This window comes from Tupaia chinensis, unplaced genomic scaffold (assembly GCF_000334495.1).
Source record: "Tupaia chinensis unplaced genomic scaffold, TupChi_1.0 Scaffold000527_1, whole genome shotgun sequence".
In the NCBI taxonomy this organism is placed as follows: Eukaryota; Metazoa; Chordata; class Mammalia; order Scandentia; family Tupaiidae; genus Tupaia; species Tupaia belangeri.
Genome location: NW_006160040.1, coordinates 6,292,514 through 6,311,569, shown reverse-complemented (window position 1 = coordinate 6,311,569; position 19,056 = coordinate 6,292,514). Strand labels below are relative to the sequence as shown.

Below are 19,056 nucleotides of genomic sequence, written 5' to 3'. Positions count from 1 at the left end.
AGGTTTTTGCTATAGGGCACGTGCGCTTGCCAGAAAGACAGAGAGACAAAGAGATAGAGAGCAAGAAATCACTGCCTAGGGGAGACGGCCAAGCCGCAATCCCTTCTCCATTCTCCTCTCGGGGTCATGGGCACGCACACACACGCACCCACATGAGTTTAAGCCAAGTGAGTCTGGGAATCAAACCATAGTCGACTATGTGGGAGTCTAGTGACATAGCCATTACAACCGCTGGTCCTAACTATCTATTTATTTATTTTAATTTGACCAGAGAGGGACAGAGTGAGAGAGAGAGATAGAAAGGGAAAGTGAGAAAGCAAGCTGCCAGGTCTGGGATTCAAGCCACAGTCAGTCATGTTAGAACCCAGTGCCCTTAACCAGTATGCAACCTCCCAGCCTCAGGTCCCCATTTTTTATACCTACTATATACTTCATTGTGATTTAGGATCAAGACATTCATTAACTTGACAGGTCGCAAATGTCACTGAACTGGATAGAACTCAAACCCAAGTGTTCTGCCTCTAAATCTAATCCCGAACCATATTCTGCCCTGTACCGAGGAGCTGGGGTGCTGATTAAATGGGGACCTGGTTAGAGCCTTTTTTTTGGGGGGGGGAGAGGTTTTCGCTATAGGGCGCATGCGCTCGCCAGACAGACAGAGAGAGACATAGAGACAGAAAGCGAGAAATCACCCCCCAGGGGGGATGGTCACGCCGCAATCCCTTCTCCTCCATTCTCCTCTCAGGATCTTGGGCACGCACACACACGCGCCCAGCGTGAGTTTTAAGCCACCAGGTCCGGGACGCGAACCGCGGTTGACTACGTGGGAGTCCAGCGACATAGCCATTACGCTAACTGCTGGTTCCCAAGCCTTTTTTCAAATCTAAAAGATAAGGACACTATATTAGTTTAGGAATTCTACCAAACCTGGAAGACATGTCCCCTTTAATTTAGAGAGGCTAGGAAATAAAACGATCACATATACTCGCTGTATTCTTTCAACTATATTATGAGTCTCAAAACCCCGTAAACTATGTCCAACTACAGTTCAAGTCCTGGACCAGGCAGCTTAAAAATACCAAGCAGGTGTGCACACATGCCCAAAATCCCAGCAGAAGAATGGAGGAGAAGGGATTGTGGCATGACTATTCCCTTAGAGGAGTGGATTTCCACTTTCCCTCTCTCTGGTGAGCACACATGCCCTTCAGTAAAAATCTTTAAAAACAAAACAAAACAAAACAAACTGAGAATAGTTACATAAGTTTCCATTACAAACAATATTCTTTCTCTCGAAGCCCTTGAGTCCTAATCTTGGTTATACTATGTGTGAAGCTGAAGGTCACCAGTGAGACCTCCTGGGCCTCAATCTCCAAATCTATACCACAGGGAAACGAACGTACCCTTATACAGTGTGGCTATGGGGTCTACGTGCAATAATGTGGGACAGACTAGGTCAGAAGCAGAGTTGTGAGGAGAACTTGCACCCAAGAGCAGAATTAGAACACCATTCTTCCTAAGACTATTTCTTTTTAAAGAATTATTTTATTTAACTTTATTTATTCATTTATTTTCATTTGGTCAGAGAGGGGCAGAATGAGAGACAGAGAGAGAGAGAGAGAGAAAGAAAGCAAGAAAGCAAGACACCAGGTCCGATACTTGAACCATCGTTGGCCATGTGGGAGTCCAGCACTCTTAACCACCACACCACCTGCTGCACCCCCCAAAGACTATTGTTACCATGTTTACTTCTTTTCTTTAAGATTATTTTATTCACGAGACGAGAAATAGAGGGAACCCTTTCTAGGGTCTTGTCACATTATAATTCCCTTTACCAACCCTCCAGTGCGACAAGATTCCTGTGCACCCGGTGTGTTTTCAGGACAATTGGGAATTCAAACCTACAGTCAGACACGTGGCTTCCAGAACTGCAGCTCCGTACACTACCACCTGCGTCATGGAGGTCAGGATACTATTTACTGCTTTCTATTTCATAATACTATTCAAACAAACAAGACACAAAGATGCAAGTCCCCAAGGGACAGCTCGAGCTAGCAAGCTGATGGCTCAGAGCCGAAATGTGGTTAGATCAGCCAGAGCTTCCTGGGTTTATAACAGGGCTCAACTTGAAATTGCTACTAACATTCCTGGGGTAAGTGATAATTCAGGAGGAGAGGACAGCGTTTAAACTGTGGGCCTAAACAAGAGTTAGTAATCGCAGTCTGAAGTCTAACTGCTGCAAGATCCAAGTGTGATGCACTATAAACGCTTTCTCCTTTTTACAAGAAGGGCTGGCTGAGTGGCACAGCGGTAAAACTCTGCTCAGAAACCCATCCAACATGCCGGCTGCAGTTAAGCCCCCAGCCTGGTCAGCCTGCAACACATTGGGTACACATGCACAAGTGCCCAGGATCCAGAGACCTGGAAAACTAGAGGGAGGGGGCTGCAGCATGGACAGACCCTGTGGGGACTGCTCATTTTACTCTTTCACTCCCTTGTGCACACACACATGCTCTGTTATGAGTAAAAAAAATAATTTTTAAAAAGAATCATTTACTTCATTTTTATTTATTATAACTATCTTTTAAAAATTTGACCAGAGGGGGCCAGAAGGTGGCATGTGATTAAGAGCACTGGACCCCACATGGCTGACTGTGGTTTGAGTCCCAGACCTGGCAGCTTACTTTCTCACTTGTCCTCTCTCACTCTGTACCTCTCTGGCCAAATGAAAATAAAATAAGTAAATAAATAAAGTTAAATAAGATAATTCTTTATTTAAAAAAAAAAATTGACCAGAGAGCAAGTGAGAAAGTAAGCCACTAGGTCCGGGACTTGAACCATGGACAGTCATGTGGGAGTCAAGCACCCCCAACCACATCACCTGCTGGCCCCAAGAAAATAATTTTAAAAGTAAAATAAAACTACACTTTTACCTTGGAGCATGCCAGAATAAAAACACACTTTTTTTTTGTTTACATAACTCTATCAGTAATCCTCACAAGATGTTATTATTCGTCAAGAGCAACATTACAAGGCATGGAGGGCAACCGTGGATGCCAGCGACAATGTGGGAGGAGGATGGGACATGGCAGAGGGTGGGGGATGGGGAATCAAGGATGGCAAAACAAAAGGCAAGGTATGCAGGACATAAGAACTGGAAAATTATTTGCTGAGAACATGTATGTTGATGTGCTTGATTGAGCCAATGCACAGTGTATTTTGGATGGAAAATTCATTGGTGTGTTGTGATGGTGTATAGTGAATTAATGTAGAGAATGAATAAATTTTAAAAAAAAGGTAAAGAAAAAAAAAAGAGTTCAGGAAGGGAAATTTGGGAAAATATGGAGAAGTAAGACATTTGAATTACACAGATTTGGTTTGTTGCCTGTTGGTGATGATGTGTATAGTAGTATCAACTCGTCTGCTCTGTGGCATATATCATGTCAGCTAGACTCTCTTTACAAACTAAATGATGTATAATGACTGAATGTATAAAAATAATAAATACTAAAAAATAAAAAAATTTTAAAAAGTCACTTAAAAAAAAGAGCAACATTACAAAACACTTTTTATCTTTATGACCAATATCTTTCTTTAAAGAGAGATCTTTGCTATAGGACACGTGCACTCGCCCAAGAGACAGAGAGAGACAGAGAGACTAAAAGTGAGAAATCATCCCCCAGAAGGGATTGTAGCCACGGTTCAATCCCTTCTCCTCCATTCTCATCTCGAGATTTTTTCAGCATGTATGCACATGCACCCAGTGAGAGTTTAAGCTTCTAGGAGTAGGATTCCAACCATGGTCAACTACATCGAAGTACAGTGACGTAACCATTATGCCATCTGCTGGTCTTACCTTAATATCTTTTAGAGATACAAACTTCTCAATGCCTAATTCAATCATATCCAGCACATGATAGTCATACATACGACCTAGAAGAAAAATGCATTTTTAAGTACAGTATTTTCCCAAACAGCCACCTTATACATACCCATTTATCTGCATGTTCAAAATGTTCTAACACCGGGACCAGCAGTTAGTGTAACGGCTATGTCACTGGACTCCTATGTAGTCGATTGCGGTTCGAGTCCCGGACCCGGTGGCTTAAACTCATGCCAGACGCATGTGCGTGCATGCCCAAGGTCGTGAGAGGAGAATGGAGGAGAAGGGATTGTGGCGTGGCCATCCCCCCTGGGGGGGGGTGATTTCTTGCTTTCTGTCTCTCTGTCTCTTTCTGTCTTTCTGGAGAGTGCACGTGCCCTATAACAAAAACCCCTCCAAAATGTTCTAACACCTGCCTCTTCCCTTTTCCCCCTTAAAACATGCTCCCTCTTTGGTCAATCTTCAGTTCTATCCAAAATGAACCAATACAATATAAATTAGTCATGGAACAGATCTAAGAGATCATTTATCCCTGCTCCTTCATTTTATTTTATTTTTGAGAGGTTTTTGCTATAGGGCTCATGCGCTATAAGAAAGACAGAGACAGAGAGACAGAAAGTGAGAAATAACCCTCCAGGAGGGATGGCCATGCCACAATCCCTTCTCCTCCATTCTCCTCTTGGGATCTTGGGCACACATGCACACGTGCCCAGCGTGAGTTTAAGCTACCGGGTCTGGGACTCAAACTGTGGTCGCCTACATGGGAGTCCAGCGACATAACCATTACACCAATTGCTGGTCTCCCTGCTCCTTTATTTTAAAGAATAATAAATAAATTAGGCCCACAGAGGTAAAGGACTTGCATAAGCCAGTGAGCATGCCAGACCAAATCTCAATACACCTTGGTAAGGGGTTTTTTCCCTGCAACTTAAAAGTAGGATTTTTAAAAAAATTCTTTTTTAAGAGAGAGCTTTTTGCTATAGGGCATGCGTGCTTGGCAGAGACAGAAAGCAAGCAATCACCCCCTCTCCCCCAGAGGGGACAGCCACATCGCAATCCCTTCTCCTTTATTCTCCTCTCAGGATTTTGGATATACATGCACAGGCACCTGGCATGAGTTTGTAGCCGCTGGGCCCAGAAATAGAACAGCGGTAGACTACATGGGAGTCCAGCAATGTAACCATTACGCTATCTGCTGGTCCCAGGGTAAATTGCTTTTTAATGATATCATCTTTTTATGTCACAATCCTTCTGCCTTGGCCTACTAAGTAGCTGGCACTATAACTATGCCATTGTGCTGGTTTTAGGTGGCCCAGGAATCAAATGTGGGCTCCCCATGTGGCCCCAGTCTGCTGAAAAGCAGTGTCTACCAGCATGCACTACCATGGTGGGCCTGAAGACTAAATATTTTTTCCCCAGCTTCATTGGACCCATGATATGTGGAAGCTCAATGACACTCAATGCAAGTACATGATAACCAGAGTACATCAAGAGCTGGGTAAGCAGGGACGTGGAGAATCCCAAGAGGCTACATTTCCTGCTTAAACCAGAAGCTGTTTCCAAGAGACAGAAAGCAGTGGCATTTTAAGAAACACAACTAACTGAAGAACCCGTTTGTATTCTTTCTCATTGTGTTATTTCCCTGTATTGATAGAGTAATATTTACATGTTCCATTATTTACTGGTACATAATAAATATTTTTATTCAAAGTCACCAGGTTAAAAAACAGACCAGCTAAGGTCAGCAGGTGGTATACTAGTTAAGGTGTTGGACTCTGACATGGCTGACTGCAGTTTGAGTCCCAGACCCAGTGGCTTGAAAACTGCACCGGGCACATGTGCACGCATGTCCCGAATCCCAAGGGGAGTCTGGAGGAGAAGGAAATGTGGTGTGGCCATCCCCCCTGGGAAGTGATTACTCACTTTCCCTGTCTCTGTCTCTTTCTGGTGAACACACGTGCCCTATGACTAAAACCTTAAAAAATAAATAAATAAAAAACATGACCAGCCAGTGGCATGTTAGGTAGTTAAGGCAGCTGGATCTCACATGGCCAACAGGGTTTGAGTCCTGGACCTAGCAGCTTGAAAAAGACCATGCTGATCTCATGTGCATGCTTGCCCAAAATCCCAAGAAAAAAATGGAGGAGAAGGGACTGTGGCATTGCCATCCCCCCTGAGAAGGGGACTGCTTTCTCATTTTCCCTTTCTCCCTCTGGTAAGCACATGCACCCTATAGCAAAAAAAATTTAAAAGCCAGTTTAGGGAACCAGCAGTTAGCGTAATGGCTATGTGGCTGGACTCCCACGTAGTTGACCGCGGTTTGCGTCCCGGACCCAGTGGCTTAAAACTCACGCGGGGCACGTGTGCGCGTGTGCCCAAGATCCCAAGAGGAGAATGGAGGAGAAGGGATTACAGCGTGGCCATCCCCCCTGGGGGGTGATTTCTCGCTTTCTGTCTCTATGTCTCTCTCTGTCTGTCTGTTTTTTCACGCCAAAGAGAAAAACCCCCAAAAAAAAAAAAAAAAAAAAAAAAAAAAAAAAAGCCAGTTTAGAGCTTATGAATTACTCCTGAAAACTCAATATCATCTGTTCATCTGAGTCATAGCGATGACTCTGTAAATACAAACATTAGCAAGTAAATGATACTTACCTATTACCAGATTATTTGGCCGCTTTTTATTATGGGAGCCAAACATGAATAAAGAACAATCCGACTTCTTTGAAAAGAATTCCTACAAAACCAAACAAATCCCACTTGGTCAATGCATATATGTACTAACCTTTCATCTTACTTTGAACTTAAAAAAATGTAAAAAAAATAAATAAAAATAGGTATATTGATATTTTTCAGTTAAAGTCTTTTTTAAATAATTACTTTTTAATTTAATTTTATTTATTCATTTATTCTTAATATAATAAAGTCTTAACAAACTAGATAGAGATATACAGAGGAAAAGTATTTTATTTCTAAGTTTTTACTTTAAGTAACACTTAAAGACTTAAAGTACCTACTACCTTTTTACTAGGTACTTCTGATTCTGAGTACCTAGTAAAGAGATTTACATCTCAAAACTTAAAATATATGAAAACTAGTAGATTAATAAGTAAAATGAGGCCCTTCTTTTTTTCAGCTGTGTAGTCATTTTCAAACAGCACACCAACTATTTCATTTGCCGAGCAAATCCCTGTACCCACAGGATATCACTGCTATCACCAATGTCACATTTGCATACTTTGTACCTTACTTGCTTGGCAAGAGTGCAGGTTCAAAATATTTTTAATAATGTCTAAATCAACAGAAATGCTTTCTTAAAATGTTTTGTTTAAACATTCTCACATTGTGAGAACGCTTTCTTTAAAATACCCCTCATACGTGCACACACACAAAAATAAAAACTCACTTCTGCTCTTGTCCAGTCTGCTTCTGTTAGTTAAAATTCCAAGAGCAGTCAAATTACCCCGAACATTGGCCTCACATAAACAGGGATTTAATCCTCAGGCAGTATATTTTTGCCAACCCCTGTTCAACAGCACCAAAGTACATTTCCAAGATTGTGGTGAAAGAAATGTGTGCAAGGGGAAGGTCAGGAGGAGAAAGTTGACCACTTTTCCAATACAACAATTCTTTCCATAGCCACTTTAAGCTCTGGAGGTCTGATCTTTATTACAGCCAATGAACTATAAGTATCCTACCTCTGAAGGGGAGAGATCAGAGACAGGGAATGTCAGAACTTTTAGTATAAGAAAATCTGTCCTATCAACACTGGATAGAAAAAGAAGTACACAGAGTGCTACAGATTTACAACACAATACTGCCACAAAGTGGCAACAGGGTGATGTGCTCACCAGAGAGACAGGAGAGAGAGAGAGAGGGAAAGTGAGAAAGCATACCCCAACCTCTCCAAGAAAAAAAGAAAGAAAGAAAAGAAAAAAAGAAAGTATATGGGTCTTACGACCATCTCTATAGGTTAGTAGTTCAGGGAGCCAGACCAACTGCAATTCAAATCCTAGCCCACACAGCTTGAAACACATATTGATTCCATGTGCATGTGCACCCAAAACCCCTACGGAATGGAGAAATGAAGGGAGACGGGGTATATTGTGACAATGTCTGATTGTTAAGGTGCTTTCTCCCTCTCTCTGGTGAGCACACATATCCTCTGGCATATGAAAATAAATAAATGTCTTATTTCCCTTCCATTTTACATCAGAATTCCCCTATATAGAATGATTTTCAATTAAAAAAAAAATCACAAGTTAGAAGTATAACATGAATTACTCTGCATAACCACTTACACACACTGTTAAATAGGAAGACTAATACTTACCAGTGATGTCTGATCCTCAAATGGTCTTGTAACATTTTTCCTAAGAGTATAAAAAAGATGAGTCCAATTTTAATAATCTCAATTAACTAAATGTAACTACTGGGTCATTGGGAAAGTCATGATGCATTTTGCATAGAAAAATAAGCCATGACTGGGACCAGCAGTTGGCATAATGGCTATGTCGCTGAACTCCCACGTAGTCGACCATAGTCCGAGTCGCCGGGCGTGTGTGTGTGTGTGCCCAAGATTTTGAGAGGAGAAAGGAGAAGAGACTGCGGTGTGGACATCCCCTAGGGAGTAATTTCTCGCTTTCTGTTTCTCTGTTTCTCTCTGTCTTTCTGGCGAGCACACACGCCCTACAGCAAAAACCTCTCCAAAAAAAAAAAGAAAAGAAAAATAAACCATGACTTTCCCAATAACCTAATAAGTAACATGCAAAAGATAGTTTTACATTCAGATGATAAAATAAAAAGCCTGACAGAATATGCACTCACTCAGTGCCTGCTATGTGCCAGGCACCCTTTGAGGAGCTAGGGATACTATAACACCATGTTAAACAAGATGCTGCTTTCACAGAGTTACATTCTAGTTTAAAAACAATTTGCTGTGGCAAACATAAAACAGGGCAGTAGAGAGTTGAATGGTGGTTACCAGAGGCTAAAAAAGGTAGCAGAGAAGGAATGAGGAGAGGTTGGTCAATCAGTACAAAGTTACAGACAGATGGAACAAGCTCCTATGTTCTACTTATAGTAGGGAGACTACATTTAACAATATACTTCAAGGGGCCAGCAGGTGGTGTGGTGGTTAAGGACACTGGACTCCCACATGGCCCACCGTGGTTCTAGTCCTGAACCTGGTGGCTTGCTTTCTCACTCTCTGTCTGTCCCTCTCTGGTCAAATTAAAATAAATACATGAATAAATAAGTTAAATAAAATAATTCTTAAAATATATATGTATAGGTGTGTGTGTGTATGTATATATATATATACACACACACACACATATATATATATACACATACACACACACACACACACACACATATATTTCTTTTCTTTTTTTTTTTTGGGAGAGATTTTCACTGTAGGGCGCGTGCGCTCGCCAGACAGACAGAGAGAGACATAGAGACAGAAAGCGAGAAATCACCCCCCAGGGGGGATGGTCACGCCGCAATCCCTTCTCCTCCATTCTCCTCTCGGGATCTTGGGCACGCACGCACATGCGCCCGGCGTGAGTTTTAAGCCACCGGGTCCGGGACCCGAACCGCAGTCGACTATGTGGGAGTCCAGCGACATAGCCATTACGCTAACTGCTGGTTCCCAACACACATATATTTCAAAACTGCTACCAGAAAGGATTTTGAATGTTCTCACTACAAAGAAATAATGACTATTAGTGGTGACATATACACTAATTACTCTAATTTGATCATTACACACTGCACACATATATGAAAACATCATATAATATAAATGATTATCATGTGTCAGTGTAAAAGTAGAAATGAAAAACAGCACATTGGAGTCAGCCAGTAGCATGGTGGTTAAGGTGGCCGGATACCACATGGCCAACTTTGAGGTACTAGTCCCAGATCCAGCAACCTGAAAAACATGCCAGGCACGTGTGCCCAAAATCCCAAGAGGAGAATGGAAGAGAAAGAATTGTGGCGTGGCCATCCTACCAGACGTTTCTCACGTTCTCTCTCTCAGCCTCCTTCTCTGGCGAGCATATGCACTGTATAGCAAACGAGAGAGAGAAAAAACAGAAGCAAAAATTTTGAAAGAAACCAGTTGGAACTATGAAAAACTGGGGAGAGGGCTGAAAGCATCACTGGAGCACCTGGGCAAAGGCGCTAATAACGGGGCACGAGTCAGACTAGACAAGGCACAGACTATGTAAGACCTGGAAATGGAGTTCACGTATCAGAAGATAACAGGAAACACTGGAGGGTTGAAGACAAAAGAATATGATCCAGGTGAGTGGCGTGGAGTGTGCGGGCGGTGACCTGCAGCCTGCCTGTGGCTGTGCCCTGCCTGCCGCGGCCCTGGGTTGCTGCAGGTGGGCACTGTCCAGACACTGCACGGGACCAGCTCTGCTGTCGGTGCGTAAATTCACGGAGAAACATGAGTGGATAACAACAGAAAACGGTATTGGAACAGTTGGAATCAGCAATTTTGCACAGGAAGCTTTGGGAGATGTTTATAGTAGGGACAGGAAGTTGGGACAAAACTGAACAAACAAGGTGAGTTTAGTGCTTTGGAAAGTGTAAAAGCTGCTAGTGAACTCTATTCTCCTCTGTCAGGAGAAGTAACTGAAATTAATGAAGCTCTTGCAGGAAATCCAGGACTTGTCAACAAATCTTGTTATAAAGATGGTTGGCTGATCAAGGTGGCACTGAGTAATCCTTCAGAACCAGATAAACCAATGAGTGAAGATGCCTATGAGAAATACGTAAAGTCTATTGAAGAGTAAAAGTAGAACCTTTAAATAAAGTAGTGTAAAACAACTTAATCCAGGCATAGTTTTCTTAAATTAGTGGTTGATAGAAGACTTAAATTGCAACTTTTAGCAATACCAGTGGAAAAATAAACTACTCTAAACATCACTACTGGAAAGAAAAACCCCTTAACTTTCTAATCATATTTTTAATAAACACAAAATGCATCTTTTCACAATGTTCTATGATTCTTAGTCTATGCACAGATAATTCATGAAATTATCTGTGATTAAAAACTAGTTATAAAAATATGTAATTAGTGAAAACATTGTTATCCTAAGCCTTATATAATAGTGTATATAACCATCTGTGGATGTGGGTCAGAATACTTCGCTTTCTCTCCATTGGAAATAAGTGGGAGTGGAGAAAAGTTTTTGTTAGTTGTATAGTGTTAAAGAGCAGTACTACTGTAGTTTTCCCATATACTGCATTTGCTGGTACTATTTGATATCGTTGAAGCAACAACTTTGCAGCAAAATAACATAATAAAATATTAAATTCCTCCATTAAAAAAAAAAAAAGAATAATACAATCCAATTTATACTCCCTAATTAAAAGACTACTCTGCTTTCTTTCTTTCTTTTTTTTGGAGAGGTTTTTGTTATAGGGTGCATGTGCTCGCCAGAAAGACAGAGAGAGACAGAGAGATAGAAAGCGAGAAATCACCCCCCTGGGGGATGGCCATGCTGCAATCCCTTCTCTTCCATTCTCCTCTGGGGATCTTGGGCACGCACGCACATGTGCCCGGTGTGAGTTTAAGCCACTGGGTCCGGGACTCGAACCGCGGTCGACTACGTGGGAGTTCAGCAAGATAGCCATTACACTAACTGCGCGTCCCAGGACCACTCTGATTTCTGAGAACAGGCTACTCCGCAGCAAGACTGACAAGTGCTGGTAAGAAGCTCTCACAGCACCTAGAAGAAGACGAGAAAACCAGTGGATTGGAGCAGAAGTACCAGTGGACCTAGAGAACAGGGTGGAGAGGAATGCAGAACATGCTATCTTCCAAGTGAAAAGGGAAATTAACAAGAATATATATTTTTATGCATTTAAATATGCCTAAACAAATTCTGGAAAGACACGAGAGAAAATAAATTGGAGGCCAGGTTAAGGTGCTAGGCACCTACATGGCTGACTGTGATTTGAGTACCAGACTGGGCAGCTTGGAAATCATGCCAAGCTGGGACCAGCAGATGGCATCATGGTCACATTGCTGGACTCCCACATGGTCAACCGTCGTTTGAGTCCCAGGCCCAGAGGCTTCAAATTCACACCAGGAGCATGTGCATACATGTCCAAAATCCTGAGGGGAGAATGGAGAAGAGATTACTGCATGGCCATCTCCCCCAGGAGGTAATTTCTCACCTTCCCTCTCACTGTCTGTCTTTCTCTCTGCCACAAGCACATGTGCCCTAACATAAAATTAAAAAAAAAAGCTAAAATAAAGGGAAAAAAAATCGAGCTAGCAAGGTGGCCCTGTGGTTAAGGTGGTGACACCCCACGTGGCCAACTGCATGGTTCAATTCTCAGAGCTGGTGGCTTCAAAGACAAGCCAGGTGAGTTACTCAAAATCCCAAGAGAAAACTGCAGAAGGGATTGCAGCATGGTCATCCCCTAAGGGAATGCTTTCTCACTTTCCCTCTCTCTCTTTCTCTCTCTCTCTCTCTAGAGAGCATACAGGCCCCATAGCAAATTAAAAAAAAAAAAAAAAAGAGAGAGAGAAAAGAAAACAAAATCATATAACAACATGCTATTCTGGGACCAGCAGTTAGCGTAATGGCTATGTCGCTGGACTCCCACGTAGTCGACCGTGGTTCGAGTCCCGGACCCGGTGGCTTAAACTCACGCCGGGTGCGTGTGTGTGCGTGCCCAAGATCCCGAGAGGAGAATGGAGGAGAAGGGATTGTGGCGTGGCCATCCCCCCTGGGGGGTGATTTCCTGCTTTCTGTCTCTCTCTGTCTGGCGAGTGCACACGCCCTATAGCAAAAACCTCTCCAAAAAAAAAAACATGCTATTCTGTTTATAAGAATAAAAGGACATGCAGAGCCATGTGTGCACACATACCAAAACCCTGACAGGTTAGAGATCGAAGAGGAAGGATTGCAGGATGACCACGTCCCACTGGAGGATGCCTTCCCCCCTTTCTTCTCTCACTCTCTCTCTGGCAAGCACTCGTGCCCTGTGACAAATTTGTCAAAGGGAAAAAAAAAAAACACAAATAAAATGAATGTATAAATATGGAAAATATACTGGGAGAAAAATACATCAAATGTACACAACACTTATCTATGGATGATGATTTATTCCTCTAGGATTAACGTAACTACTGTATTAGTCAGTTTTTTTTTTTTTTAAATAAGGCTTTTGCCATAGGGCATATGTGCTTCCTGGAGAGAGACAGGGAGAGGGATAGTGAGAAATCACTTGATTCCAGGTCAACTGTATATACAAGGTGTGGGCACACATTCCCACAACGCTGGGAGGCAGTAGGACTTCAACTGCAGCATGAGACCCTGTTGAGAGTGCAAGAGTGCTTATCCTTTTCTCTCACATGAAACAAACTAAAAAAAAAAAAAAAAAAAAGTGCCAGAGGCCACATGGTATACAATGGTATTTATGTGACGTTCTAGAGAAGGGAAAACTAGAGGAATGAGAAACAAATTACTGGTTTCCAGGGGTAGAGAACAGGGAGCTCTGACTACACAGAAGCACTACAAAAGGGAGCTTTTAGGGCAATACAACTGTTCTGTGTCAGGATCATGGCAGCAGATACAACTCAATGTATTTGTTAAAACCCCTAAAACTGCACAGCATAAAGTATTATTTTACAGGGTAGCTACGGTGGTGTAGAAGCAACCCAACACTCTGAAATGCGGAGGGCACATGGGGAAGACCCATGTTCTTGTCCTGAGGCCACCCTGTACATACTGAGCATACACATGTTCACGATCCTGGTTGGTTGAGGCTGGGGTTCAATCATGGCATGGGGACCCTATTTTGGGGTGCCTGGATCTTTCTCATGGAAAAAATAAATTTTTACAAAAACTGCAAAGACACATTGTACCCTATGTATCTCCTCAGATTATTTACTGAGAAAAACATCATTCCTGTGGTGTTCTTGACCAATAAAAAAGCTTAACCTCAATTTATTATTAATTTTTTGAGAGGTTTATTTGCTATAGAGCACATGCACTTGCCAGAAAGGCACAGAGAGACAGAAAGCGAGAAATCCCCCCCTGGGAGGATAGCCACACCACAATCCCTTTTCCTCCATTCTCCTCTCGGGATCTCGGGCACACATGCACATGCACCCATTGTGAGTTTAAGCCACCAGGTCTGGGATTTGAACCACCGTCAACTACATGGGAGCCCAGCGACGTAGCCATTATACCAAATGCTGGTCCCAACCTCAGTTTATTCTTGAGAAAACTTAAGACATACCCCCCAATGGAGGGATTAATTTACAAAATAACTGACAAATTCTCAACAAGTGTCAAGGTTATCAAAGACTGAGGAATTGTCACAAATTGAAGACAGCTAAAAGCAATGTAGGATGTCAAAAGAGAAAAAGGCGATAAGAGGAAAAACTGGTACCAACCAAATAAGTCAGTCTGAAATGTACTTAATATTATTGCACCAACACTGACTTCTTAGTTTTATTAACTGTACTATGGTTATGCAAGATTTAACACTGGGGGAAGTTGGGTGGAGGGTCTATTGGAATTCTGTATTATTTTTGGCAACTTTTATGTAAATCTACAATTAATTAAAAATAAAGCATATATACTATTATTACAAGTGTGTAAGAACACTTGATACAAATGAAACAGTCCAGGAAAAAAACTTAAATATAGTACTAACAGCTACACTTAAGGAACACAGTAACTCTGAACAATTTTTTCCTCAATTTTTCATAAAGCAGTACTTACTTTTATAAAGAAACAAAACTATTTAACATAAAAGAAATGACTTACTTTTTATACATAACACCATACGGTTTCTTCAGTGCATACTGTAAAACATAATTTATAGTTTTCAAAACAAAACACATTCTGAAAAGCAGATAAAAATAATTTGCAGTAACATTCACGCTGTAAGATCAGTCTGGTCCCTGAATCCTGTTCTGATGTTTTCCATTAGCTTCCTTTTTTTTTTTTGAGAGGTTTTTGCTATAGGGCGCATGCACTCGCTAGAAAGACAGAGAGAGACAGAGAGACAGAAAGTGAGAAATTACTCCCCAGGGGGGATGGCCACGCCGCAATCCCTTCTCCTCCATTCCCCTCTCGGGATCTTGGGCACGCACGCACATGTGCCCGGAATGAGTTTAAGCCACCGGGTCCGGGAGGCAAACCGTGGTCGACTACATGGGAGTACAGCAACATAGCCATTACACTAACTGCTGGTCCCCCATTAGATTCCGTTTTGATAACCTGAAATATCTTGTAACATTAGTTTACTATTCTTAGATTAGATTTACCTAATTAAAGGTGTCTATGCCCTTTTCTTTTTCTTTTTTTTTTTTTGGAGAGGTTTTCGCTATAGGGCGTGTGCACTCGCCAGACAGAGAGAGAGAGAGAGAGAGAGAGAGAGAGAGAGAGACAGAAAGCAAGAAATCACCCCCCAGGGGGGATGGCCATGCCGCAATCCCTTCTCCTCCATTCTCCTCTTGGGATCTTGGGCACGCACGCACACATGCCTGGCGTGAGTTTAAGCCACCGGGTCCGGGACTCAAACCACGGTCGACTACGTGGGAGTCCAGTGACATAGCCATTACGCTAACTGCTGGTCCCTCTATGCCCTTTTGATAGCCTATTCCACGTAAATGATTCTCTTCATTTCTTTATATTCTATCAAACCTGTTCTCTCTAAGCAAACAATCTGAGTAGAAAGAAAAAGGAAAAAATATAAATCCTACTAGGAAAAGCTGATGGAACTAAAATAACGTTGTCTGCAAAGAAAAGAATGCAATCCACAATGGTAATAATCGGAATATCCGCCAGAGTTTAAACAAAGCCCTTAAAAAAGGGATATATTGGATGCTGTGGCTTGAGAAACACACCAGGCACATGCCCATGAATGCCCAAAATCATAAGAGAATGGAAAAGGAATTGTGAGTGGCCTTGCCCCTTGGGAGGTGCTTTCTCACTTCTCTCTGTTGAGCACATACAGCCTATAACATATTAAAAAAACAAACAAACAAAAACAGAAAAAGAGAAAGAATTAGAGCTTACTTAAATACATCGGTTTATTATATAACAGGATACTGGAGGAAGTCTATGTCTCAAAATGACATTCAGACAGACATTTCAGAAAAGAACAGGCAGGCCAGCCCCACAGAACAGAGTTTAAACACTGCACTGTAAGCCAGATCCTACATGGCCAACTGTGGTTCAAGTTCTAGACCCTGTAGCTTGAAAAAAACAAACCAGGGACATGTTCATTCTCTCTCCCTGCCCCCACCTTTGGCTGAGTACATGTACCCTCTACAATTAAAAGAAAAAGGATTAACATGAAGCTAGACAGTGGTGCAGTGGTAAAATGATATTCTGTGAGGCTGATCCACTTGAAAAGTTCCAGATTCCCATCTGGAGACCTCCCAGAGACCACCAAACATGTGTCTGACCATAATGTGGGACTGGCTGAAGCTGGGGTGGATTACACATCAAAATTCTGTTGAGGGTGCCAGTCTGTCTCACTCAGAGAAGAAATAAACTTAAAAAAACATTTTATTTAGGGGCTACCAGGTAGCATGGTAGTTAGGGTGCTAGACTCCCACATGGCTGACCATGGTTCAAGTCATACCTGGTGTCTTGCTTTCTCACTCCCCCACCCCCATCTCTCTCTGGTGAGTGCACATAGTCTATAACAAGTTTAAAATAATAATAATAAATAAAATAAAATTATTTACTTTTTTAAAAAGAATTATTTCCTTTATTTATCATCTTTTTTAAAAATTTGACCAGAGTAAGATAGAGAGAGAAAGATAGTGAGAAAGTAAGGTGCCAGGTCCAGGACTCAAACCGTGGTGCCATGAGGAAGTCTAGCACCTTTAACCACCATGCTGCCTGATGGCTCCTATTTAAAAATTTTTTTAAAATAATGAACATGTATAGGCATTCAGTTATCTGAAAAGACTATAAGCAAAGGGAGTTTAGTCGAGTGTAAAAATGTATTAAATGACTTAGTTGATTTCATTAATCTGTAACCTCGCAGAGAAGGTCTCCGTGCTGGTGAATGCTGCTGTGACTTACTCAAAGCCTCGATTAGCCACATTTTACACTATGCCAAGGTTGAGCTAGTTCCTCCAACCCCTGCTGAGATCCCTACAGCTATTCGGAGCCTGAAAAAAAATAGTCAGGGGAACCAGCAGTTAGCGTAATGGCTATGTCGCTGGATTCCCACGTGGTCGACCGCGGTTCGTGTCCTGGACCCGGTGGCTTAAAACTCACGCCGGGCGCGTGTGCGTGCGTGCCCAAGATCCCGAGAGGAGAATGGAGGAGAAGGGATTGCGGCGTGACCATCCCCCCTGGGGGGTGATTTCTCGCTTTCTGTTTCTATGTCTCTCTCTGTCTGGCGAGCGCACGCGCCCTACAGTGAAAATCTCTCCAAAAAAAAAAAAAAAAAAGTCAGTAGTGCTCAAACCGGTAGCTTCAAACAGCTCACGTTAAGGATGCTCTACTGAATGGTTTGGTGGTCACTGAGATGTAGGTGTGGTTTTACATTGGCGAGATCATAGGCAAATGTGGCATCGTTGGCTATAACGTTTGAAGACCAATCTTTTAACATCTGATTATATATTCGATTTATTATTTGAATGTGCTTGGACCATGTGTGATCAGAATGTTATCTAAATAAAATAAGACATTTCAAAAGAAAAAAAAAAAAAAAAAGACTGATCGCATCTTTTAAAATCTTTCCAAGTCCACAGAACTTCAGATTGTAACTCAAGCTCCATGTTACTATATGATCTCTACATCATCTTCTATCCCACTCTCCTTTAGCTACCGCCACTTATGAGCATTTGCAGTTCTCCAAATGCATCATGCTTCCCTATACTCCCTTGTGCACACACTTCTTCAGCTGTGGAAACCCTTCTCTTACTCCCTCCCTCCAATTCCTCCTTTAAAATCAAGTTTAAGTGTTATCTCTGGGACCCCTGTGTGTGAGTCTCCCTATGCCATTTTAATTGTTTCCTACTCTACCCTGCACATACCTCCACCATACTTAATACACAATGATGTAACTTCTTACATGTTTGTTTCTCTTAGTATGCTTACTAAAGAGAGGGGACTGTAGCTTATCTATTAATTCCCAGTACCTGGCACAGGAACTATGTTGCTGATTAAATATTCAGTAATACTATATGCAGTTACTTTACTTTAAAAATTGATATGTTCCGGGACCAGCAGTTAGCGTAATGGCTATGTCACTAGACTCCCATGTAGTCAACTGCGGTTCGCGTCCTGGTGGCTTAAGACTCACGCCGGGTGCGTGTGCATGTGTGCCCAAGATCCTGGGAGGAGAACGGAGGAGAAGGGATTGCGGCATGACCATCGCCCCTGGGGGGTGATTTCTCACTTTCTGTTTCTCTGTCTCTGTCTGTCTGGCGAGCTCATGCACCCTATGGCAAAAACTTCTCAAAAAAAAAAAGAAAAATTGATGTGTTCCTAAAATGTGAGTAAACCAAATTCTAGTAACCAAAATCAGTTTAAATTTATTAAGGGAACTAGTTACTTTAAGGACCATCAACAGTCAATGCCTTGGCAGAGCAAATGATCTCCAACTTGAGCTTTTAAAAAAATAATAATTATTATTATTTTATTGAATTTTAAAAATAATTATTTATTTTATTTATTCATTCATTTATTTTTTTAATTTGACCAGAGAGAGACAGAGAGTGAGAAAGAGAAGAAGTGAGAAAGCAAGCCACCAGATTCAGGACTCTAACCCTGGTCAGCCATGTGGGAGTGTCCAGTGCTCCAACCATCATGCTACCTGCTGGTCCCTAAATAATTATTTTATTTAATTTAATGTATTATTATTATTTCTTCATTTGATCTGAGAGACACAGAGAGAGAGAGAGAGGGAAAGTACAAAAGCAAGCTGCCAGGTCCAAGACTTGAACCACAGTCAACCATATGGGAGTCCAGCACCTTAACCACCATGCCACCTCCCGGCCCTCCAATTTGAGCTTCTGTCCTCTAAAACTAGAATAACATTAGGTTGTTGGGAAAGTCATGATGCTATTTTTCTATGTTTTTCTATGCAAACATGTATCATGACTTTCCCAATGACCCAATAGTTCTTAAGACAACTTATCCATGTATTTCTCTAGCAGCTCAGCCTAGTAT

General features: G+C 41.9%; 1 protein-coding gene and 1 pseudogene across 4 annotated transcripts in view; one reads left to right on the top strand and one right to left on the bottom strand.

The window, feature by feature from the left end:
• The window catches only part of RPF2 (ribosome production factor 2 homolog), a 47,089-nt gene that overhangs the window by 25,664 nt on the left and 2,369 nt on the right, over positions 1-19,056 (bottom strand). For 3 of the 4 annotated variants that reach the window (XM_006156999.3, XM_006157002.3, XM_006157001.3), the window contains exons 3-6: positions 14,680-14,717; positions 8,208-8,247; positions 6,530-6,611; positions 3,854-3,930 (exon numbers count right to left, since the gene is read on the bottom strand). In XM_006156999.3, the coding sequence (XP_006157061.1) occupies positions 3,854-3,930; positions 6,530-6,611; positions 8,208-8,247; positions 14,680-14,717 (237 nt within the window). The remainder of the gene's footprint in view (positions 1-3,853; positions 3,931-6,529; positions 6,612-8,207; positions 8,248-14,679; positions 14,718-19,056) is intronic. The other variant, XM_027775144.1, reaches the window with a different exon arrangement.
• LOC106735779 (glycine cleavage system H protein, mitochondrial-like) lies at positions 9,967-10,680 on the top strand (annotated as a pseudogene).